This window comes from Mastigoproctus giganteus, chromosome 13, assembly GCF_048544385.1.
Source record: "Mastigoproctus giganteus isolate SK-2022 chromosome 13, ASM4854438v1, whole genome shotgun sequence".
Lineage (NCBI taxonomy): Eukaryota > Metazoa > Arthropoda > Arachnida > Uropygi > Thelyphonidae > Mastigoproctus > Mastigoproctus giganteus.
Genome location: NC_143587.1, coordinates 38,301,186 through 38,327,872, shown reverse-complemented (window position 1 = coordinate 38,327,872; position 26,687 = coordinate 38,301,186). Strand labels below are relative to the sequence as shown.

At 37.9% G+C, this 26,687-nt stretch overlaps 1 protein-coding gene across 1 annotated transcript; it reads right to left on the bottom strand.

Moving 5' to 3' along the window:
• Positions 1-1,750: 1,750 nt before the first annotated feature.
• Positions 1,751-25,697, bottom strand: LOC150075977 (uncharacterized). The gene is made up of 3 exons (XM_090387135.1): positions 25,607-25,697; positions 19,522-19,918; positions 1,751-3,525 (listed from the first exon to the last, which is right to left on the bottom strand). Exons 1-3 carry the CDS (start codon positions 25,686-25,688, stop codon positions 1,986-1,988), a joined length of 2,019 nt encoding a protein of 672 aa, XP_090243261.1. The 5' UTR covers positions 25,689-25,697; the 3' UTR covers positions 1,751-1,985.
• Positions 25,698-26,687: the final 990 nt, after the last annotated feature.

Genomic DNA, 26,687 nt, shown 5'->3' with positions numbered 1-26,687 from the left:
AAAAACATAGTTATATTATCATTCATTAATTTTATTAATATCTAAAAATTAAAAGGTTTTTAATGCCTGCCGATGACTCTTAAATGTAAAACGCGTTAAGTATTCTAACGGCAGGACACATTATGTACCTGGTACAGAATTGTGATAATTCTTATATGCCCTATTGAAAATTCGCTGATGATAAGGATGTGTAAATATTCCCAAAACGTTCATTGTAACAATCGGTTTAAAAGCAATTTGAGGCTATGACGTATTTCAGAAACTATGTGCATTTTATTTCTCAGCAGTATTTATCACAGGATAACTGGGTAGTTTTTAATTCAAAATATTATGAAGAATGTATAATAAGCCTCCAACAAATATTTTCAAAGTTGAACTGGTAAGTGCAATTTCCGTTTCTTTCTGATCAATTTCAATAACTCCCAATTTGCAAGAAAAAATAAAATAAAATAATAATAATCAGAATAATAACCATTCGTGTTTTACTATAGTGGCTGTTCGAAAAAAGAATAATTATTTTTTAATTATCTATCTTAATATACATTCAAATTTTGTCTTTTTCGAACGAGTTCTCGTTTGGTGCAATGCAGCTATCCTAACATTGCCACTGTTCAGAAACTTATGAAATCCATTCCACTTTAGAACAGTTGAAATTAAATTCCTTTAATTAATTATATTTTAATGAAAAGGAAAGTTAAAAGTGATAAGGCCAGATTTGATCTATACGAAGGATACCGTACATCTGATATTGAGAGAAGAAAAAGAAATTTGCTGTAATCAGAACAACGTGAGGAAGTACATTGTCACGATGGCGCATCCAATTACCAGATGGAGATAATACTGGCTAGTAACAGATGGGCGGCACACCCTAGTACACCATTCCAAAGTAACGATCATCATTTAGTAGATGGCATCACCTTTGCTTTCTTTGGAGTTAAGAGAATTCCACGTGGAGCTATACCATTTTCTTTCTGGATCATAATGGCGTAGCTTTCTCTTCTTGTAATCTTCGCCAGGACATTACCACCACTTTCAACGACCATTTTCTTCATTCACCTCCTTAACGTCGACGTTTTGTTCTGATGTCAACAATCTTCAGATCCAATGGGCACGAACCCGTTGTACGACAAGACAACTAAGGTCATGAGGCATCGGTATAATATTTCCGTTAATTGCTGTTTTCATAAGTCGGTAAGCGTTTTCTGGATGAAAAATCCGACCTTTGTATAGTAAGCCATAGATTCTGAGAGCATGGATCCGACTCCTACAAATGGTCGCGTACTCTGATATGAAGCTAAGCAAAGATTTTTAATATCAACAGGCTTCTCAGAGTTAACGATAAATTTTTAACAATCCACGTAATAAATTTATGCTCTATGCGTAAATGTATATTTAAGATGTTTTGACTAATTTATTTCATTACAGCTAATCGATATGATTATTAACGTCCAATACAACTAGTATAATACAGACTTAAAAAATGCAATTTCTCCATCATTCTATATAGCTTTTATATACACTCTGTTAATCAGTGAACATAGATTATGTCACAGTTTTTGGTAGCCAACGAAGGATCGTTTTCTTTACACTCAGAATTTTGTCTCGGGATTTATACGGATCCTTAAACATCCTTGAATTCGACTGAGCATTTATTCCCCTGCATGTTATTGCTTTAAGAAATTCAGAAATCATTCTTCGGTGAAACGTATTGGGGATTTTGTAGCAAACTGTAATTATGAGGTCGTCCCAATTACATCGGCATTGTTTTAAAATAATAATGGCTCCGGTACCAATGAAGATACCTTTAAATATTCTCTTTATCTAATTTATTGCAGAGCCACTGCTGTGCTTTGCCATTTGAGAAATCATACCATACAAACTCTTATCACGACTCCTCCCCAAAAGACCATGCATGGTTATATTATGACGGTATTTACCTTCATACTTGAGGTCGCAAGCTGATAATTTATAATTTATGATGTATATTAACTTATACCACGTTTACAGTAACAATACATTTTGATGTTCGCATCATTAACACACGATGACTGATTACCGTAGAGATTTAGCCTTGATATGGATCCCAACAGTTCATAGGAAAGCTTGTGTGGTACAAACCTCACAGTTGCTTCAAACAATGCGTGACCCGGAACAGTTGTAATCGTCAGCGAATAGTCATAAATATTGGACTTTTTATCTTCTTGGAGATGAACAGTTGGAGATCGAAGTCTGGCGCTGACGACTTTAGCCAAGGACAAAACAGCACAGTTCACGTATTCTCGAACCAAATTATTTAAGGTATACATAATGAATCTTGCAACGTGGATTACCTGGCTGTCTTTCACACTAACCGATTCCCATTGTTGACAAGTGCACCAATGTTCCAAGATACTTGCATCTTTACAGGAGCGACCGGAGGGCACAGGTCGAAAGAGTGATACTGCCCGTTTGATAAAAGTATCACGAAGTTCTTTGGGTACTAGAGTTGCGTTTACTTTCCGAGCTGTTCCTTTGAAATCTAGTAAATTGTTAAGGGTAGCGTGAAGATCGAACGGGGTTATAAGTTTATACGCATTAGACCTGACTGTAGTGAAAATAGAAGAATAATTTTTTTGGAAAGAGGGAGGAAATGCGATGAGCAACATAGGTAAACGTTCTTCCATTCTTCCAATGAAAGTTTTTCTGATACTTCCCCAACGCATACCATGATCGCCCATTATTATCACCACAGTCCTTTTCAAATAACCGTTTTTATGCAGAGTACGAAAAAACGATTCGTACAAATAATCTCCAGCTGATCCTAAATTCAGGTAATCATGAGTTAGACTATTGATCCATGCAAATGCAAAAAACGGTTTAGTACTGAATGTAGTAACAAACTGATGAACCCATTCCAAGACAGCTTCAGTTTGTGATATGGAGCCAACACAGAGATTGCAATTTAGGGACTTATTTCTTCCTAAAGCATCCTCAAAAGCTAACATAAAAGGCCTGAAATAATAGTCTGTTGGCTGAAGAAGAAAACCTTTTTTCATATAGTTAAAGGATGATATACGAGGACTATCTTCTGCATATAACGTCCGATATCCTTGCTCGGCAAATGTCTTCCATAAAAATGGACACGCATCCAGTGATAACTTTTTCTTGTTATAACAAACGGATTTCAGTTCATTTTCAAGAAATCCCATTAACATCGGGGTAAGATTGGGGAATGTGTTATCTCCTACTTTATTGAAACCATACATCTCCACGGCATTCATCTTATTTTTAAAATAAGATAGAGTTTTCTGAAGTTGGCGGTGCATATTTAACCGAGACATGGAGTCGATGCCAATTACTAAAACACTAAACTTGGGATACTTTCCGGGAAATTTTTTCTGACATCTCCGCTCCACATCTGGCTTTTTGTGAATAAAACTGTAAAAGTCTTCATAGAAAACAGTGTCGTTCACAGAACACTCCAGCTTGATAAACTCATCGGTAATGGTGGCTTGATCTTCAATCTTGGTGCAAACCTTTGAAAACCTGTTTAAAAAATTAAAGACTATTAAATTATTTTCCTTTTATATCAAGTGGAATCTATTTCAATTAAAGAGAAACTTAAATTTAGAAATAAGAGCAAAGTGGCATCTACTTTTGAATGACATTTAGCAATTTGCAAAAGGTCAATTTATTAGTGATTATTTTCTACTCTTGTCCAAAACTGAAAGAGGCCCGTGTAGTAGTGACATATTCTACACAGAATTACCCAGCAAAGACTGATGAAGATGATATAATGTAAGATATACAAGGGAACGTTTGGTACTAACAGTGAAACCATATCCTACAACAGCAGTTACAAACCTTTTTTGCTCTATGTACCCCCTTAGTTTCAGTATGAGATGTCATATATCCCCATCAACTTCCTCACGGGTAGCACAGTGGTTATGATCAGTCTCCCCACACCGGATGGAAAAGTCCCCGATTCTAATTCCGTCAATGACGCGAAGAACTTTTATGGGCTTTTTTTTCACTCCCCAGCTGAGTTAGTTGGCTTTCAGACGAGGACAAGAGGGTTTTTTTTTTTTTTTTTTCCTTTCTCGAAGAAAAAACTTTCCTGTGCAGCAAAACAGGCAAACTGACCAAAGAACATACGCAATTTATGGGCATAATACATATGGGTAGTGAGATCGTTCTCGGGTAACTAACCGTAAAATGACAAATTTTTTGTAACTCTTGATGCTAACAAATTTTCGTATTCTTGCAGCACAGTTTCAGGTAAACGCAATAATTCGAGCCAGCTCAAATCTATACAGATACTGTATATGTAATGTGTTTGAAGTCTCTGAACGCGTCCCAGGGTCAGTGTTTTTTTTTTCTTTTTTTGCAAGACTCACACTTCACTTTTTGTTTCGCAAACCTAGCATTAGCATTAGCATTAGTAGAGGCATATGATGCAAGAAAGCAAGCTTATTCAGCATCAGCCAAAAAAAAAAAAAAAAAACAACCACTACTCCCATTTCACCCCTCCGTTCGTTCGAAATACCTGTCCAGCTGAGCCTTAAATTTGTTTAGGCTATCAACTTCAACAACAAGCGATGGGAGTCTATTCCACAAACTAACTGTCCGCTGGCTAAAGGCAAATTTCCGCACATCTATCCGACATCCGTCCTTCCTCAATTTGAATTTATGCCCTCTCAGGTGATTATTCTGAGCAAGAGGAAGAATCCCATCAGCACTGAACATGCTCAAGCCAAATCTCTTGAAATCTCTCCAAACCTCTTCAAATGTCTGTAATGGTCAGTAATACCTACTGAATAAACTGGATAAGCAATCAATAGCGCATGTGGTACTCGCAACTGTTCTTGAAATGTTAATCGTTGAATATTTATACTTGAACAACACTCATGAAAATTCTCAACAAAATACGTCCTTTCTTCTAAATAGAACAATTTCAATGAGCAATGTTATATTATCGATGTACAGATATATATCCAGAACTCTTATACGAAAAATACATCTTGCTAGTATAAAGAGAAGTTTACGTCCCTTAAATCACAAGACCACCCATTACAAAAATACCACTTGAAATTTTTAATAACAGCACTAATTTAGCTTTTATTAAAATATAACCCTCGCTGCTAACACAGTTGGTATAATAGCGGTCCTCTCAAAACAAGGTGGAAAAGATCTGAGTTCGAATCCCACCAATGATTCGAGGAATTTTTATGTGGGTCTTTTTCACAACGCAGCTAAATTAGTTGGTCTCAGGCGAGAGTAGCATGGTATAAATAAGGAGGCGATTCGTCAAATTCTGCATGAAGATTTATAGAAGAAGATCTGCGCAAAACTTGTGTTGTTCAGTCTTACGATGAACAGAAGCAACGAAGAGTGTCATCATGCGAAGACTTCATCCAGACTTTTCAAGACAATCCTAATTTTCTCGACAGTATTGTCACTGCAGATAAGTGTTTAGTGTTTCAGTACGACCTAGAGACGAAGCGTCAGAGCATGCAGAACTTCAAAATCAACTTCAAAATCATCACCTTGGTGATGATTTTGAAGTTGATTTAGTGTTTCAGTACGACCTAGAGACGAAGCGTCAGAGCATGCAGAACTTCAAAATCATCACCAAGGTGATGATTTTGAAGTCCTGCAAGCTCAACACTTACAACTCATGTCATTCACCAACTGATGACGACAACATCGAAAGCTTCTAGTCCAGCTCTTGGTTTTTCAACACGCGAATCTTCTTCATATAATTTTATAAATGACAACCAGGAAAAAGGTGGTGCACTCCCTCTTCCTAGAAACATATTTTTAAATTAATTAATCAATTAATATAATTGAAAACTTTTATTCTCTTTACTTTCCTTTATGTAAATTTAACCCTAACCAATACGGATCTAGAGGGAGTACTAAGATAATAAGTTTTGCTAAGAAACAGTACTTCAAGCTTTAAGCTGTAAAATTAGTCATTAATAATAAAATAATAATAATAATAATAATAATAATAATAAATAAATAAAATAATAAAAAAATAAATTAAAAATAATAAAATAAATAAATAAAAAAATTAAATAAAGAATATATATGTGTAATAAAAAAAGCAATGAATGTAAAAAAAAGCCACCAAGAATAATGAACTCAGCAGTCATGTAGCTTAGTGATGGGGTCGCAATCAGCACTGTTAAAATTACATACCGGTAGTGGCATAGTATTTAGGGTTAGGCCCCACCTGTGGTTTCCCACATCTGCGCGAATTTTACAACTGTTGCTCAAGAAACAGCGATCATCTCATTCCCAAATCTAGTCCTAGTCACTGAAATCCCAGGAAAATAGGTGCAGGACCCGCCACAGTATTTTAGCATCAGTGGTACACCCGGTCAGCCTCCCCGTGGAATGGTGTGGTAACGTCGGATCCCACTAGAGGCTTGGCGGCTAAGAGACCGGAAGAACAAAGGGCACAAAACAATTTACTGCACATGACCCCACACACCTTCAAATCTCTGGTCCGATACAACGTACACCCGCGGAGATGGGAGAAATCCCAGGAGCCGTTAGACACTAACATACTTTACACCTTATTTTCCTTGGCTTCTAACTGAGCACTATTAGCATTCGCATTAGTATAGGCACATGATGCAAGAAAGCTAGCTTATACAGCATCAGCCACAAAAAAAAAAAAAAAAAAAAAACCATCACTGATCCATTCAATCCAAATGTTTGTCTAGTTCTGCCTTCAATTTATTTAAGCTATCAACTTCCAAAACAACAGATGGAAGTTTGTTCCAGCAATCAACTACCTGTTGGCTAAAGGCAAACTTCCGCACGTCTTTTCTACAACTGTCTTTCCTCAGTTTAAATCTATGCCTCCTCAGGTTTGTAATCTGAGCAAGAGGAAGAATCCCATCAGCACTGAGCCTGCTCAATCCATTCAAGGCCTTATACACCTCAATAAAATCACCTCGCAGGTGCCTAGTCTCAAGAAGCTGCAATTTGCAGAACTTAAGCCTTTCTTCAAAAGAGCAACCCTTTGTTCCATTCACCAGTCTTGTTACCCTTCTCTGTAATCTAGCAACTAGCAACTCTACATCCTTCCTAAAATGAGGCTTCCAGACCTATATGCAGTACTCAAGGTGTGGCCTGACCATTGCCTTATACAAGGAATTAATCACCTTATCCCTGATCGAAAAATTCCTGTATATTATTGACAAAACCCCATGACCTACTCTGGCAGCCTGTCTGCACTTGGTATATTTCTCTGGGGTTACTGCTACCCATATGCAGTACTTTACATTTGTCAATGTTAAACTTCAGTTGACACTTCTCAGCTCATCTACCCAACTTTTCCAGGTCCTGTTGCAGCAGAGTACTATCATTACTGTTATTAACAACCCCGCCAATCTTTGTATCATCTGCAAACTTTGACATTAAGCTTGATATACCTTCATCTATATCATTGATAAATATACAAAACGACAATGGGCCCAACACCAAACCCTGAGGGACACCACTAATAACATTAAGAAGGCTGCTCCACGTAGAGCAGCCTTCTTAACACAGTCCGATTGGAAATGTTTTCATCTGTAGCCCCAGCAACCTCGAGAGACAGTTGATTAAAGGACATCGTAGGGTTCCATCTTGCTGTTAAAGCCAGATAGCGATCTGTGTCTAGTTTACGTAGTCCTCGAGCAACCTTGGCCAGTTCTTGTAATGGTTCCTGTCTCCTGAAACTGCTTTCATAGTGCCAAGACTACACATTAAGCAAACGTGCCATCTCCGCTTGAGGCTGCAAGGCTTCAAGTCATCCAACGGCCCACCATCTCAAAGGATCATGTAAACGACGATGACTTGCATTCCTGAGTATTCTGGAGATGTGTCTATCCCACCGAGCAAGCCAAAAATGGAAAACGAATTGATGTGGTCATTGCGACCGCATCAATTTGTTTTTATAGCCATGAATAATTCGCATGATGTGCTCTGTAAGATGGTAGATCGATTTCTATTGAATACTTGGAATTTGCATGTCAGGATGCCTATTATATTAAATATTCGCCTCTGGTGGCACTGTTCACAATACAATATTCACGAAAAACATTTTGTCCTGTTAATTTTATCGAGAAGTGTATATCTCGGTATGGGAGGATTTCATTATTATTTTGAGTTTGTCAAGACTCGATAAGGCATAATCCAGTGGTTTTCAACCGGGGTGCCGCGGCACCCCGGTTATATAGCGGGGGAGGGGATAAAGAAGAAGAGAGTAGTGTTGAAGCAACGTTCCTAAAATAATTTAGAAAATTAAGTCAATTTAAAGAAATTTAGCGGCGCCCCCTTGATGGCATCGGTTTCCGAATTATGTGAAATCTCACTAAAGTGGAAACGTAGACTAACAACATTACATGACCAAATAAATTGAAAATAATAATTAATAAAATTTCTTTAAGTTCTTTTTCACTCTACTGGTTTGCCATACTACTGGAAAATATCCTATTTTAATTTAGCTTATATATATATATATATACGGATATATACAGAGAGACAATCGGATCTAACAGGCAGAAAATTGAGTAAGGGTGTCGCAAAATAAAATAAATTACTTAGGGATGCCGGTATTAAAAAAAGGTTGAAAACCACTGCATAATCCAACAAACCAAACCACGCAGTACTGACGCTAGATCCAGTTAACTTCGATAGGAGTTCCTACGGAACTGCAATCTAATACGACATACAAAATGAACAAATAAATTTTTTAAATATGTGGCAGTCTTTTGTTGGCTCTTTTTTTATTTTTTTTAAATTATGGACTCTATCCACGTCATGTGATACAAAAAATCGTCTAATTTCCTGTGTCTAGTTTTGAAATGAGTATTTGCAAACAGTGGTTACGTTATTAATCATACACTTGTACGCTTTGGCGAATGTGATTAAACGTTTCACACTATTTATACATCAGAATAATTCAAACACAATTGCACTCGCCCTACACCGGGTGGAAAAGATCTGAGTTAGAATCCCGTCAATGAAGCGAGAAATTTTTATGGGTGTTTTTCACAACGTGGCTGAGTTAGTCGGTCTCAGACGAGAGTAGCATGGTTTTTTCTCCTGGAAACTTTGATTTTTCGTCCAGAAAACAACAAACAGACCACAGAACACAAGCAATTTACACACCTTATATACGGCGCAATATATCCAAAGCCGCTGATGCGTCTAAAACCCTACAGCAACAACAACAATAATACAGTTATTTCTTCTGCACCTTGTGCACTAAAACATGATTGAATCCAGCGCCTCATGTACTGTCTTCGCATTCTAGTTCTTGCGTCTGCACAAAAGGTTTAGCGTAGCAGAGTGGTCAACGCCAGCGTGTGGTAGCACACAAAATTCATCAGTCTTGTGTTTGAGATGAGTGCTTTGAGCTCATCTCAAAGCACTCATTTCAAACGTGACTGCTACATACTGTGATGTTCTTGTATTTCCTCTTTCTTGTAAATTCCTCCGATCCTATGTGACCGTCCCAGAGCATAAAACATTCAACACTATTTCATTATTAAATCAAATTCCATCGAATCAAACATTGCTGTAGTTTCTGTTTCCTATTTGTGATGGATGAGTGGTTTAGTGACAACTGCAATAGTGACCACAGATCTCAACATACGTACAGTATACATGGAAATACAAAAAAACTGCATCGACTACATTTTAATAAATAACAACTGCAAATCATCCATTCAAAATGTTAAAACTCTTAGAAGTACAGATTTTTACACAGACCATGAACTGCTAGCATCAACAATTAAATGGAAATTTAAAAATACGAAGCCAAAGAACAATAGGACAACATATCTTATATTAAATATATCAAGATTTGAAGAACACAAAATAAAGGAAATTTATGGGAAAACACTACAAGCAAAATTAAAAGATATAAACTATTCATCATCTGTGTAAAATATATGGGAGAAAACTAAACAAATGACTAAAGATGCAGCCTTAGAAATCTTGGGAACAAAACCAAAACCAAATAATCCTCGGATTTCAGCAGAAATTTTAGATGTATGGCCGAAAAAAGACAAATGAGAAACCTCCTAAACAAAGAAAATAGTCAAGAAAAAAGGAAAAAATATAAAACCCTAAAAAATAAAATAGACAACATTTAACAAATATTTAAAAGGAAATGGTTGTAAGACAAAGCAGAGCAGTGCGAAGAGAAAATTTAATGAAGCAACTACAAAAAATCCCATTTGATCATGAAATAATCATGTTTGTAAACAATTTATACAAAAATACAAGAGCAATAGTAAAATTCAACAACCTTAAAACAGAGAAATTTGAAATAGAGAAAGGAGTCATGCAGGGATGCCCTTTATCGCCATATCTATTTAATATCTACCTTGAAGACCTAATGAAATCAATTGGAGAAAAAAGAGGCACAATAATAAATGGAAAAAATATAAACCACATAAAATATGAAGATGATATTGTGATTTTAACAGAAACCAAAGGACAACTAAAAGAAATATTAACAAACATCGATAAAGCAAGCAACAATTATGGAATTAATGTAAATAAAACCAAAGTAATGCAAATCGGAAAAAACATAAACAGACATAAACATAAACATCCAAAATCAACAAACAGAACAAGTACACAAATCTGTATACATGGGCTCTCTAATAACCGGAAACCTAAGTAATATTGACCAAATTAATCACAGACTGAACGTCGGATGGCCAAACATGAACAAACCCAAAAACATATGGAAATGCAATAAAATCTCAAATAGTCTAAAAATTAAACTATGTGAAACTATCATCATATCCACAGCAACTTATGGATCAGAGAATTGGAGAATAAATAAGAAAGAAATGCAAAAAAAATAATGGTATTTGAAATGAGATGTCTAAGTAAAATCAATAAAAAAAATTGGAGAGAACATAAAACTAATGAACAAATAAGGAGATATCTAAATTTTGAACGCAGAATAATAGAGCAGATCTACAAAAAACAACTTCAGTGGTTTGGACATGTGAACCGGATGAAACAACACAGGCTGCCTAATGTAGTACTGACAGGAAGAACTGGAGATAAGAGACCGCCAGGAAGATCAAAAAGAGAATGGCTCCAGTGCTTTAAAGGAAAACACAGGGCTTTCAGAGCTATCAACAAATGATGCAAGATTCAAGAGATCGACAACAATGGAGGACGATATCTAAATAGGGACTCAACCCGTGCCAAACGGATGAGTAGGATGATGACAACTGCAATATCCCACATTTCTCAGTCAGAGTTAAGAATCTGCAATATAAATATGCAAGATGCTGCAAATCGCTTTTGATGGTGAAAGAGCTTACGTGACTTCATTTTCACTGGCATGAATCAGTAAGCAGTAAACAGTGAGAAACTAGACCATCGGATACATACATCTTTCCAGTACCCCAACAACAACTATCGCCGTTCAACCCCAATGTAAACGGATATATCTTCCACTCAGAAAAGAGAGGCAAATGGAAACCAGTGCAGATGCAAAGACCATTATGCTTAGTTACCAGCATGCGGTAGTACTGGTTGATTTAAATATTTCCCATCGACGGGCATCGCTAATTATAATTATCGTGAATAGCGCTGATATTGCATGCTTTTCCCCAAAGTTGCAGGTTAATGACATCACGGTTATGCAACTACAATAAGATCACTTCCATATGCACTACCCTCCAAAATGTATATAGACACTTTTGCACTGATGTCTCTGATACTCACTCGATCTCCCCTCCCCTTCAGCCTTTAGCCGGTGTGATACATTCCACTCACCTGAGTGAGCATTCCTCCAACGAACTATAGACTGCAGCTGGTATAGTCCTCCATTCTGCCTATAGAATAATCACTAGTTGAATTACCGATTTTGGACGTAGTCTGGTTTCGACGTTTCAATTCATCCCAGACGTGTTCCATGAGGTTAAAATCGGCACTCTGAGCCGGCCATCCCAACTTTGTACATAATGTGCACGAATCATTCCCGAATAGTTGTTATAATAGGGTTTTTTAGGAGTTTTGCTGGGACGAAAATCCCGAGTTTCCGGGATAAAAACAATGCTACCCTCGCCTGACACCTACTAACTCAGCCATGTTGTGAAAAAGGCCCATAAAAATTCCTCCCGTCATCGACGGAATCGAACTTGGGTCTTTTCCACCCGGTTTGTTTGTTTGTTTGTTTGTTTGGTTGGGGATTTTTTTGGCGCATGGGCATCTATGGCCATAGTGCGCCATACATAGGTTAGTATTTCTGCTATTTCGTTATAGATCGAGGGTCAGGAGACTGATTTTTGACTAGCTAAAGGAGGTGGTATACATTGATCGCTTTGAGAAAAGTAAAAATCTTTGAGACATTTGTTTTATTGCCCAAAAGTGAAACAAGTGTTAGTGGGTCTTCAGTTGTGGCTGGAGTGAAGATATTCTGGCGTTCTATTGCAAATTTTGCGCATTCCACAAGGATATGTTTCACTGAAAGTACTGTTTTACAGTGATCACACTGGGGGTGATTCTCCCCTCTTAAAAGATAACCATGAGTAATATTAGTGTGACCTATTCGGAGACGAGCTAGTATTACCTCCTGTTGTCGAATTGCACTGAGGCTTGAAGGCCATTGCTCAAGTTTTGGCTTGATACTTCGAAGCTTATTTTCAAGTTGATTTTGCCATGTTGATTGCCACTGGTACATGCATTTTTCCTGTATTATTTGTCTATAATCGTGATGTGGAACTCTCCACTGTACATCAGGTGGTAAGTCGGCCGTTTTTGCGGCACTGTCCGCTAATTCATTTTCTGGAATTCCCATATGTCCTGGGACCCAACAGAAGTGTATGGTTTTTCCAAGTTCAGATAAGGTATATAAAGAGTTTGTTATTTCTTTAACGACAGGGTGGGTGATGTTCATGGTGTTTTCCAGGGCTTGAAGTGCACTTAGAGAATCAGAGAATATTATGCTGCTTTCAATATTGGAGGACTCGATATGCTTCAGTGCAACCTGAATTGCCATTAGTTCAGCAGAAAAGATACTGAACTCATGTGGCAGTTTGTAGGCTAATGTTATGTTCGGGAAAACTGCGGCGATTCCAACGTGGGTGTCATTCTTTGACCCATCTGTATGAACTACAATGAAGTTTGGAAACTGCTCCACCACTGCATGGTACAATTGCAAAAAATTTTCTTTATTTAGTGCAGATTTATCCCATTTATGAAGGTATTTATCACATAAAGGTGGAGTAATTCTCCACGGTGGAAGGAGTAGTGGAGGGGTACTTGTGATATTATCAAAACTCAGATTAAGTTCTTCTAGAAGATGTCTTATTCTTATACCTAACGGTCTGTTAGCAGTAAGGCGGTTATGGTATAACCTGCTGTGTTGGGGAGTGAAAAGTAATTCCCAATTTGGGTGTTCGGGCATAGATCTAATTTTATATGCATAGCGTAATATAAGTTGTTGCCTTCTGATAGAGAGAGGGGGTTCGTGAGCTTCGGCATATAGACTATGTGTTGGTGACGTACGATATGCTCCTAGAGCAATGCGTATTGCACTATGATGGAGAGGATCAAGCCAGCGAAGGACACTAGGCCTTGCTGAGCTATATACTGGGGCCCCGTAATCAAGTTTTGATCTTATTAAAGATCTGTATAGCCGTAATAAGGTAAGGCGATCAGCTCCCCACTTTGTTGCTGAGAGAACCCGGATGATATTTAATTTTTGTTGGCAGGATGTTCTTAGTCTTTTAATATGTTCCAGGAAGGTAAGTTTATGATCTAAGGTGATTCCTAAGAATCGTATGCTGGGTTGAACTGCTATTGGTTTTCCGTTCAGTTGTAGTTCCGGGTGTAGGTGCAATTTACGTTGTCGGCAAAAATGGATACACAACGTTTTTTGAGAACAAAGCTGAAAACCATTGGTTTGTGCCCATGTACTGATCTTATTTATTGCCCCTTGTAATTGTCTCTCGATCGTATTCATGTTTTTCGCATGGCAAGAAATACTAAGGTCATCTACGAACAGTGCCTTATCAATAGTGTTCGGAAGTTGTTCAGCAATGGTGTTTATCACAATTATAAAGAGTGTAGCGCTGAGTACAGAGCCCTGGGGAACTCCTTCTTCCTGAAAAAATAGTTTGGACAGCGAAGTTTTAAATCGAACCTGGAAAGTTCTCTTGTCTAGGAAGTTGCGTATGAAAATCGGGAGATGGCCCCGAAGTCCATGGCGATGTAGCTCACGGAGTATTCCATACTTCCACGTGGAATCATAGGCCTTGCTGATGTCAAAGCAAACCATTACATGGTGTTCCGATCTAAGGAATGCATTCCGAATGGAATTCTCTAGTTTTACTAGTATATCTAGTGTTGATCTGTTCTGTCGAATGCCGAATTGTGCAGAATTTAAGAGATTGAAATTTTCCAGGTACCATATCAGTCGACGGTTCACCATCTTTTCCAGAATTTTGCAAAGGCAACTGGTCAAAGCAATGGGTCTATAGCTAGTAGGGTTTGTCGGGTCTTTTCCAGGTTTAAGGAATGCAAGGACTGTAGCGTGGTGCCATTGCTCAGGGAATGTGTCTTCCCGGTAGAGCCTATTGAACAGATCAAGAAGTGACTGCAGTGATTCAGCACTTAGTTCCTGTATCATTGAATAATGGATATTATCTGGTCCTACAGCGCTACGCCTAGATGTTGACAAGGCTCTATGTAGTTCGTGGATAGTGAATGGTAAATTATATTGTTCTTCTGCTTTTGAAGAAAAGTTTAACTTTTGTTTTTCTGAATTTGCTTTGAATCTTCTGAAGGCTGGTATGTAACTTTCTGTTGCTGATGTTTTGGCAAAAGTTTCTCCTAGTATATTGGCAATTTGGGCGGGGTCAGAAATGTTCTGCCCTCTCCATTCCATGATAGGCTGAGGTGTCGTTTGATATTTACCACTCATTTTCCTGATTGTTTTCCAAATTTTGTGTGTGGGAGTTGCTTGATTGATGGTTGAAGTGAAGCGAATCCAAGCGGCCTTTTTATTACTGCGTCTAACATACCTGGCTCTTGCTCTAACGCGTTTAAACTGAATGAGATTAGCTGTGGTTGGATAGCGCCTAAAAGTATTCCAAGCTTTATTTTGATCTCTTTTTGCTGCACGGCATTCGTCATTCCACCATATTTTTGGGTGTACAGGTAATTTTGAGGAGGATTTTGGTATAGCTTGTCCTGCTGCGTGTAGTATAGTTTTTGTGACATACTCAACCGCTTCCTTGGTTGGGGATTTTTGTATAATTTCAGGGTCCACTTTAGCTAATTTTTTATATATCACCCAGTCTGCTTTATCAATTAGCCACCGAGGAATTCTAGTAAGTTGATAAGAGGGTTTATTTACTAATTCAATTGTAATGGGAAAGTGATCACTATGCAGTGGATCATTGTTTGCCGTCCACTTTAGAGTAGGATACAAAGTTGCAGAACAGATAGACAGGTCTATTGCAGTATTTGTTCCAGAAGGAAGGTGAACGTAAGTAGGTGAGCCGTCATTTAGAAGGAGAAGGTTGTTATCATCTAAACATTTTTCAATTAGTTTTCCTCTTTGGTCAATATTGTTGTTACCCCATAGTGTGTGATGACCATTTAAGTCTCCCAGAATGAGGAAAGGTGTGGGGAGTTGAGCTATGAGGTTGTTTAGATCATTTTGTTGGATGGGATAGCTTGGTGGAATATATAAGGAGCAGATTGTAATATGGATGTCAGCAGCTACACGGACCGCTATTGCCTCGAGAGGAGAGTTTAGTAAGACCTGTTTGACAGGAACAAATGGGTTTGTTATAACAGCTACTCCACCATGTGCAGTATTTTGATCAGTTCTATCTTTTCTAAAGATATTGTAATAAGACAGTTTTGGTGTGTCTTGAGGTTTGAAATATGTCTCTTGGAGGCAGAGACATATTGGTGTGTATTTAGAGATAAGGTCGTATAGGTCATTAATATTGGCACGGAAACCACGACAATTCCATTGAATTATTGTGTTCATTGTTTATCTCTAGTTAGACTTTCCGAGCGTTTTCTTGGTGCTGAGGTTCTCTGTTTTTCACTCTTGTTTTTGTCTTTCTTTCGAAAGTAGGGCCTTTCTGTTTCCATGTCTTCTTCTACAAAAATGTGTAGGACCGGGTCATCTGGGGGTATTTCCTTAGTATCCATTTCCTGTTGGTGAGTAGTTACGATTTGTTTTTCTTTGTGCCCTTCATCCGGGGAGTGGTGATTTTCGATTGGTACAGAAATAGGCGTATTGACTGCCTGAGTTTCAGTTGTATTGAACAGTGTTTTTACATAGTTCGAGAAAGACTCTTTTGGGGGTACTGTTAGATCAGTTTGCGATGCGGTTGATTGGAATTTTTTGGTGATATGAGCATACGTAGATCTATTTGCAAGGTTTGGTGGTGAGATATTTCGCTTAGCTTCTTGATAGGACACGTTATGATTGGTTTTATAAATCTGAATAAGTTTCTCAGTTTTCCAGCGTTCACATGTTCTAGCGTAAGCGGGATGATCTTTTTTGCAGTTTGGGCATATCGGTTGGGGTGCAGTACAGGCTTCGCAGTTGTGATCAACTGACCCGCACTTTGCACAAGCAGGAGTTCCCCGGCAAGCTGTCTGGGAATGTCCGTACTTCTGGCATCGGAAACACCGTAGGGGATTTGGAATATAAGGTCTGACATTACAGACGAGATATCCAGCCTTAATGGATGCTGGGCGATGTGGTGTATTAAAGGTCAAAATGAGATTACGTGTAGGAGTCAGAACTCCTTCTTTTCTGGTGGAAATTCTCTTGACCTGTATAACGCCTTCTTCTTTAAGTTCTTCAAGCATCTCCTCTTCGGATACATCTATTAAATCCCAATCAGAAATCACTCCTTTAGAGGTGTTCAGTGATCTGTGGGGTGTCACAGTAACTGGTATTCCAGCAAAGAGATTAATATTCAAGAGCCGCTCTGAGTGTTTACTATTAGAGGTCTCGATCAGAATATCTCCTGACCTAAGTCTTTTTACAGACTTAGGAGTTCCAGCTCTGCTTTCTAATTCCTTCTGCACCCTAAATGGCGAGATTTTGCCAATTGCATTTTCACCAGTTGAGTGCATGATCAGGAAAGCTGGGATAGGATAGGTGTCAGAGTCAGTTTTCTGCCGTTTTGAAGTTCCTGCAATAGAACTGTCTTTCTTTTTTGTTGACTGGGGTGCATCTGGCAGCCCAGATAAGTCAGAGTTTGATTTACTCATGACGTGCTCTTTTTGGCCCCGGGAGATAATCTTTTTCTCCCAGGTTACCAGCCCCGCCACGTGGAGGCAAGAGCGGTGCCGCCTAGTGACCCAAGCGAAGTGAAGGTTAGTATTAACGAAAAATAAAAAAGGGGGTTAAAGAAAGGTACTTTCCTTTCTGGGTTATATAATATGAGAGATCTATTCAATTATAATGCTCAAGAGTTAACGGACTTGCGAAACTCAGGAGAAACGTATATACAGTAAAGCGTATCAGATAATCACTATGAAAAGGCGCTGTGGTCACTAATATCGCTTGGCACTCGGGGCCTTTCCACCCGGTATGAGAAGGACGGCGATACTACCAACTGTGCTACCCACGAGGGCTATCATGAAGTATTACCCTATTGAAACCAACATTGGTCGATACCAAAGAACTGTCTTAAGGAGCAGTCTGCGTGGGTAGCACAATGGTATCGTTACCATCTCTTCCCCCCCCAGGTAGAAAAGGCCCGGGTTCGAATCCCATCGATGACGCAAGGAAATTATTGTTTTTTTTTCACTCCGTGACTGAGTTAGTCGGTCTCAGGCATAGCTAGCAAGGTTTTTTTTTTTTTTTTTTTCCAGAAACTGGGGTTTTTTCGCCCAGAAAAACAGGCAAATCGACCAGAGAACGCACGCAATTTTTTTTTTTCTTAGGGAGCATGGATTTATGTAAGAAATTGCGGGTAACCTTAATATAATAATAATAATTTTTGTCTTAGGGAGCAGTTTGCGCGGGTAACACAGCGGCATCGTCACAGTCTTGCTCACGCCGGGTTCGAATCTCGTTGATGACGCGAGGAACTTTTATAGGCTTTTTTCACTCCGTGACTGTGTTAATCGGTCTCAGGCGTAGATAGCATGGTTCCCATCCCCTCAGACACTGTGGTTTTTCGTCCAGCAAATCGATCAGAGAACACACGCAATTTACAGACACAATACAAATGGGTATATGTAATAAGTTACCGGGTGACCCTAATACTGTATAATAGGTGGGTTTTCTTTTTCCCCTTAGGGAGCATGGAATTGTTCAAAATGTTATGGTAGACGTTGGCGTCCGTGATTATCCACACATTCACCAGAGTCCATCATAAGAAACAGCTCCACACCACAACTCCACTTTCGTTGAACTTCATTGTTGGCACAATGCATTCTGGCAGCAGTTCTCCAGGCATTCCCCACACCATACTAGCTCATAAAAAAAACTAAACTATTATTTTTTGGCCACCCGAATAATTAAATTCATCTGCCGTGCTGTATGTCTTATGTCTGTTAATTGCGTGTGTTCTATGGTCGATTTGTCTGTTTTGCTGGACAAAAAAACCCCGTTTTTGGGGGAAAAAAACTTGCTATCTACTCCTGAGAGTTCTTCGCATCATTCATGGGATTCGAACACGGGCCTTTACCACCAGGTGTGGGGAGGACGGTGAATACCACTGTGTAACCCACGCAGACGTCAGCGTAGGTAGCACACTGGTTACAATCACCATCTTCTCCACACCGGTGGGAAAAGGCCCGGGTTGGAATTCTGTTAATGACGCGAGGAATTTTTATGGGCTTTTTTTTTTTTTTTTTTCCTCTGTGGCTAAAGCTAGTCGGTCTCAGGCGTGGATAAAAAGATTTTTCCTCCCGGAAACGAGGAAAGGTTTATGGACATAATACACACTGGTAGATGAGAGCACTTTTGGTCCTAATATGACAGTTCTTTTATACTCGCCTATCTGATCGGAATAAAAAACAAAACAAAAAACTGTCATATTATATACGGCATAATATGGCCTAAGTTGCTGATGCGCCTAAAACCTTAGAAGAATACAATTGCTCTTCCGAGTATCTTGTTAGGACGAACCTTGTTAAGACCAACATATAAAAAGACCACGGAATCTTGTTAAGATTCCGTGGTCTTTTTATATGTTGCTGGACAGTAGTGGTATCGTAACGCTTTCATTTCATAGTAATCTCACCGATGGTCAGCTTTGGATGTGGTAGGTTGTCATTACCTTTGCCTTTCCTATCTACTATTCCAAGTCAGTTTATCCGGGAAGGTCTAATGGACTAAGAAAACAGAGATTGCCAGATACTTTTGGGTTCAGGCTATTCCATTTAAACTTGTGGTAATCTGATATTCGCTAATAATTTGATAAGGCAGTGAATATATAACATCTTTAAATAAATTGGCTCTATTGCTCTTAACAAAACTTTTTAAGGAATAAAGTAGTCACGAAATTTTCTTACCTATATGTATCATCGCTTTTTTCTTTCTGTAGACGATAGACAGTCCGGTAACAGCATTTATATTCCAAAAATGGCTCAGGTTCTGGAAACCTATCATGAAGAATCTTCAAAACATTCCCTTCCACCGCTGTCAGAGTTGGATAGCCTCTGCTGCAATCAATTGGACTCGACCGTTCTATAAAAGGCCTTACTGTAGGATGAAAGGGATCAACATCGGGAATTTGACAAGTGTCCGAATATACGAGAAATCCAAAGGGCGGAAGCTCTTGGACTACGGGAACATTCTTAGCAACCCAAGTAGCCCACGAGTAGAAGCCAGTGTTGGAGTATATGATAAACAAAACTGTTGCTACCACAATCAGGCAAAATGACAACACATAACGGCAAGAGGTAATCCCTGTCAAAACAATATAAATCACTACAAGTACAGTACGGTATAACAAAAACAGAGTAGATTGTAAATTTATACGAAATCTATACAACATTGCCTTAAACACCTCAACACTTGTACATCCTACTAACATATTAGTGTGCATACCTAATAACACGTAAGTCCATCTTTAGCGGTAATAACAGAGGAAATCCTAGGTGTCATGGATTTAACTAAGTGTGCACTTGTGTTCTTGGTGATGCGTTGTATTCCTGCTCAAGATTGCCCATTACACCCATCAGATTCATTGACTGCTGCGATCTCGGTTACGTTGTTCCATATGATCTTGCAGATTCTAGATGGGGTTCATGTCGGCAGGCTGTGCGGGTCAATGCAGATAATCCCAGACGACTGCACGGTATAAAATAATGGGAGGATCCAGGGCCATGAAAATAGTCCCCAAAGGAGACAATTACCACCAGTGGCCTTCACAAGGAACAAGATGTATTCGAGATTCATTACCTTGTGAGGATTCCTCTATACTCTTATGCGTTCTTGAGTGCTAAACAATCTAAACCATGAATCAGCTGACCACATTTCATGTATCCAGCTCTATCTACCATGGCTACCGTTTCCGATACCAATGAAACAGCTTCGTCTTTTTCGCTCGCACCAGGGGGTTTGCAGATCATCGCACAGCCGCATATGCGCTCCTATGTGGAAGGCTTTGATTTTGTTGTGAAGAAGAAAGGAGGGAGCTTGTATTCCATAACGGCAGCTTTTACAACCGTCAATGCGTGATAGGTACAATTATATAATATAAAATAAAATGTCCTTGGAGGGGATTTTAGCCCCTCAGCTTCCCACGGGTGTGCTTATGGTTTTGACGATTGTCTGCAGTGAGGCATTCCAATTTTTGCACACATAACTGACCAGTTAGCTACAGTCCCAGTCGTGAAATATTTTCTTCCAACCAGACTTGTTCTCCTCATTGCAGGTTTGGTTGCACTGTAACCACTAATTAAAGACCACATTACCGTCTGCGTCGATGTATGGGTGAACTCCACTCTGTAGCAATGCTTCAGCTGCACGAGCACTATGATTATGCCTCTTATCAGGTTGCTGATGTCGCCTACATTTCAATGGTACACTTTTAATTACTCCGCTGAGGCTCTAAGAAATGTTTTGATAGGTTTTTCCTACTACATATCCTAATACTTCATGGCTGTTTCATTTACTGACGAAGATAGGCATGCAAATATCTGAACTTCGGTGATTCTCTAATAATTTAGTAGAGCAATATTGATGAAATACTATGCAGTCCCAGTGAACAATGTGAATGGATGATTGTATACTAACTATGCGTCCTACTATATTGCTGGCAGGAGAAAATTTAGAGTGGAGAGGCTAATTGATGGGAGCATCAAGAGGAGCTTCTCCAACACTAAGAAAGTAACGTTACTTATTACAATCTGGTGAACAGAGAAAGCCATCGCCCACCTGATAGTGAACGCTCTTAAGTAAAATATGTCTGAGGCACAGTGCAATGATTAAAGAAGGAGTAGTGTTTCGATGTAGTAGAAGGACCATCAGTGATTTTGTTACGGAAAAGGAATCTGATACCTACTTCATTTCTTTGTATAGAGCGCGGTATGTAATCGTAACCTTCAGGGGTGTTTTGACACGAAAAACACGACGGACAGAAGAACGTTTTAAGTGCTAGTTCTTGTAAAAAGATCGCATTCCAACAAGGAAAAAAAAAAAAAAAAAAAACTGGCGACTTCATACTGTTAACATCAGTAAATACTTCATATCGTATTTAAAAGGGTCGATTATCTCAACCTATCAAAATACTGGAAGATAGCCACACTCGCTTTTATCAGTTTTTTTTTACCTAAGTCAAAATATTTTAACATTACTTTTATTTGGCAATATTAGGTGGAAACACCCAAATACCCAGAAAGGCTGTTTGTTGATGTTCAGAATTCCTTTGTGTGAAACTTGTGCAGAGACTAGAAATTTTGCTTTTGTTCACTATAATGCACTCCAGTATCGTTAACAGGAATCGTTTAGTTTATAATTTCGTTTGGTCTTTCAGAGCCATAAAATAATATATGAAATATAAACATTTATTTAAGGCCTTTCATTTTTCAAATTTGCTGATTATACTTATGGTTAAGTTACATTATCTATTTCGTTGCAAAAACATCTAAGATCATAAATATGTTTATCCGTCAATGATTATTCTATTACTTAAAAAAAATCGAAGAAATGTGTTAATGGCATAAGATTGCCGACTGAATACAGGACAAGGAATGCATCAGTTCTGGATATTAAAAAGCGAAGAGTCGATTATCCGAAAAATGATTATCTGGACTGGTCAAATAGATCGGATAAGCGACGTCTCAAGTAATATTATATGTGAGAATATTTATTTATTCGCAAAAGAAAAAAAAAAAAGATTAATTGGATCCTTTTCCTTTCTACTCATACTTACAACCTGCTTAATGCATCATCGTTTCTGCGCATCCGCCACATTTCCCATTCATTCCCCCATCGCAACAAACAATATCACTGCTCAGCTACAATATACAGTAAAGGCAGTTCTCGCTTTACGAGTTCCCGGGTTTACGCGTTTTTTTTTTTTTTTCTTTCAAAGTATCAAGTATCAACAAAATCGAAAATATGAAAATTATTTGCAAAAAAATGAATGTTAAACATACATAAATACCGCATTTCAAACCACGCGCGTAGCTATACAATACAGTGTACCCAGCTTTACGCTATTAATCCGTTCCAGAGACACCATCGTATTGTGAAAATGTCATAATGTGAACCCAATAACACATTGTTTTTTGGTAATTCGTTCCACGACCTCGGAAGTTGAAATTTTCGCTATATAACTCTCTAAAAGACGTTTTTATAGTGCAAATTGTATTAGTTACCAATTCAAATCACTAAAATGCACTACACTTTCATCGTTATCATATGTTCTGTTATAAGAACAAATTTTGAACGCCTTTGTGACATTTTTCTAAAGCACATTTCTGGAGGTCACGACCATAAAACAATTCGCACTTTCCGGTTTATTGGGTTTTTCTGATACTGCAAGCAATTATAAACGGGTAGTAAACTCGATGTTATTGCATTTGCAAAAATACCGATAGCTGGAATTATGTTTTTTTGCGTTATTATGGTGAAATGTGTTTCCCCTTTACTGAAATCTTCAATCGTATAAAAAACATAAATAAAATTTCAGAATCTTCTCTTCATTCCTTTTTTTTAAGCGTCGTAAACTTGTTACTCCGCGCAAATCGTGTTAGTTGCAATTTGTGCGTTCCGTTAAAAAATGCTTATGCATGCTATTGAAATTTATAAAGGAAAGAGATTATCTTGGAAACAAGCGCCTCTTGAAGCATTTCTGAAGAAGACGACTCCTTGTGCAACAAACCAACGAGTACCGAGCCAATAATAAGTGATCAACGAGTGTGCATTTAGTCGATGATGAAGAATAACCATTCTTTAAAATTTGGAAGTCATAAATAATTTCTTTATTATAATAATTTGCTTGATTTTACAAGCTACGTTTTCATTTCTTTGGATAAATCAATCATTGTTTAAACATGAACTAATTAGCCAACTAATTTCATTGTTGAGAACGTAACCCCTATTTTTAACTCTCTAAAAAGGTCTATGGGATTTAATTCCCGCTTTACGAGCGCGCGCTAGGAACGACGTAAAGTCGAGAACCACCTGTATACGGTTAGTCTTTGTGATATGTATGGAGAAAAAAAAAAAAAAAAAAAACACAATAATAATAAATAAATAATGATTCAGTTGGAGTCAAATTATTATATGAGGACGGACGACAAAGAATTAAAATTGTCGGTTTTCTATTGGTTCGATTTTAATGAAATTTGGAATGGTTCAAAAAAAAAAAAAAAAACTTTATAAAAAGGCCCAGATATAAAATTTCATAAAAATGCGACATGGCAGGGTGCACACGGTCTCCTAAGAGCTGCCCATAGACCTCACCAGTAAAACGTTGGTCCATACGTCTTAGCTTTCTGTTATCTCGTTGTATAGAGTGGTGTAGATGTGAACATTCTCTAATGCCTTGTAAAATTGCAAATTATGCTTATGCTCTCTCTCTCTCTATCTTCCTGTCATGTAAAATAAGGCAATGATATGTATAATATAATTAATTAGACAATATATAATTTGTATAATTAATTAGACAATATATAATTTGTATAATTAATTAGACAATATATAATTTGTATAATTTATTAAAACAATGATATGCATATAACTTATATTTGTATATACCCCCTGGTTAATAGCCGTAAGTGGGTGTCTCTTAGGAGAAAATAAAGATAATAATAAGCACCAGGGTCCTAGTTCTTGCCAGCAAAACATGCTCTATATTAAGCGGTATGTAGTGGGCATTATTCACGATGGGTCCATGGACTCGTGTTACTTGGGCCACACACGAAGGCGTCCATCGGCGTGTTGCACCAGCTATTTGGGCTCATCGGACCAGCACACTGATTTCCAGTCCTCCAGTGTCCAACCACTGTGTTGTTGACATCACAGCATTCGCCGTCGATGATGACTGGCGGTGAGGAGAGGGTGTCTCTTGGGTCGTCTGTTGTGGATCCTCCATTCGTCTGAGTGTGCAGCTCATTGTCACTTGGAATATTGTTCTTGCATTGCCCATATTGAATTGTGATATCAGCTGCTGCACAATGATCATCCGTTGAGCCCGCACATCGCGCTGCACCCTTCTCACCCCGAACATCCACCTTGCGTAATCATTTACAGTTATATCGGCGGGAGATGGTTTGACACAACTCCTTGTAAACCTTAAACAAAGGGGACTGCGAGCAACCAACAAGACGTGCCGTTTCCGATATGGAAGCACCAGACGCACGAGCTCCAACAATCATGCCTTTTTGAAACTCAGTGATAGCTTTACTACGTTCCATAACTGCTACTTTATCACTTTGACTTGAACAACGAGATGCAAATTACCACTGCTTTAGCGTACAAAGCTGTTCAGCTTTTTATAGTGCGAACTATGCAGCATAGTCCATTACGGATGGAGTAGTTATAAATCAGTGATCACTGAGTGTGTATATATATATATATATAAAACTTTAAAAATACCATTCCTTCATTAATAGTGTTTCCTATTGGTAAAATTAGTAGTAATTTTCTGTAAATTAGTTTGTTAAAACTGCACTACGTCATAAACCCAATGCACTCTTACATTAGTTTCAGAGAAAATAATAGCTATTCTTGAATGAAATGAAACTGAGCTGCCTAATTCTTAGGGTCCAGGGGTAGATAAAATGTTACAATGCATTACGAATGATAGCTGGTTGTGGGAATAATTTAAAATTAAAAAATAATTGAATTAAAACTTGAAAAAGGTCCACCACACCTGATTTCGGCATCAGGGGATGCAATCGCCCTGCTAACCCAATGTTAAACAGATTAAAATTTCAGGCACAGTTTTTTTATTTATTTATATATTTGATGATGGATTATAATCCTAATCAATATTGTCCTATATTTCTATTGGAGCTTTTATAACATAGCTTACAGTAAATTACAATACTTTATAATTTTAATAATATAGAATTTAGAGAGGTCAATTAATTTTTTTCCCCATGCTTCTAATTCTAATAGAACTTCTAAACTTTATCTTACCTCTCTTTCCAGAATTTATCATTTCATTTTTCAGAAATAATTTCCATAGTGAAGAATTACGAAAAATGTTTATTTTACGCATTAGAAATAAATGCCAATATTTTAATGAAAATATTATTAAGTTAGGCGCGATTAAGGAAACGTACACGCACCATAAAAGTTTTCGAATCTCTGAGAAAAATATACTGATTTCGAGCTCATACTAAATCAAACGGAAATGGCAGTAGTATTAAGGAAGAGGCGTGTCTAACAAGGAAATAAACTTTCATCTATCAGATGAATAAGAAAATGAAAAACAAGCATCTCTAGATAGTGAATAATAGAATATATTCTAAAATAAAGGACAACTGTTTTTAAATATTATTGGTTTCCTACGAAGAAACATTTGCTATTACTATAATGAATTTTCCCAAAGTAAGTTCTAAGGAAAGTTATTATGGATCACATAAAAATAAAATAAACGAATAAAATATCATTAAAAATAATTAAACAAAACAAATAAATAAAATAAACACCCATAAAGCTTGTCCAATTCCAAAGGTAAATGATTCTTAACTCCAATTAAAAACGAGAATCGAACCCAGTCCTTTCATCGAACTGCCTAGGTGATCTTGTCAGTTACCACTACTTCAGAAATTGGATGTTGTCATTGAGAAGCCAGTCAACAAAGGAATTGTGGTGATTATTTCTAACAACAACATAAGAAACATTGTCAAAGAAATTAACGTTTTCCGAATAAACCACAATATTTTCTACCGCTGGTTTTACATGGGACAAACTACACTAATACCAGAGTATCCTGATATCCCTGTTTTCATTGGACTTACTTGGATAAACAAGTCCAACTGTCTATTGGACCTATTTGGATAAACAAGTGAATCAGACTGGTATCATCAAGAGCGTTCTATGAGCTAAAGTTCATCAACGGCATAACACATACAAACTGAACTAAATTGACTTATAGACCTCTTAGTCCTCCTCACCGACTGAATCTCTCAGCACTAGTGAAAAGGTTACCGCCCCTACCACGGGGAGATGGGTCGTCAGTTCGAATCTCGTCAGTGACGCGAGGAACTTTTAT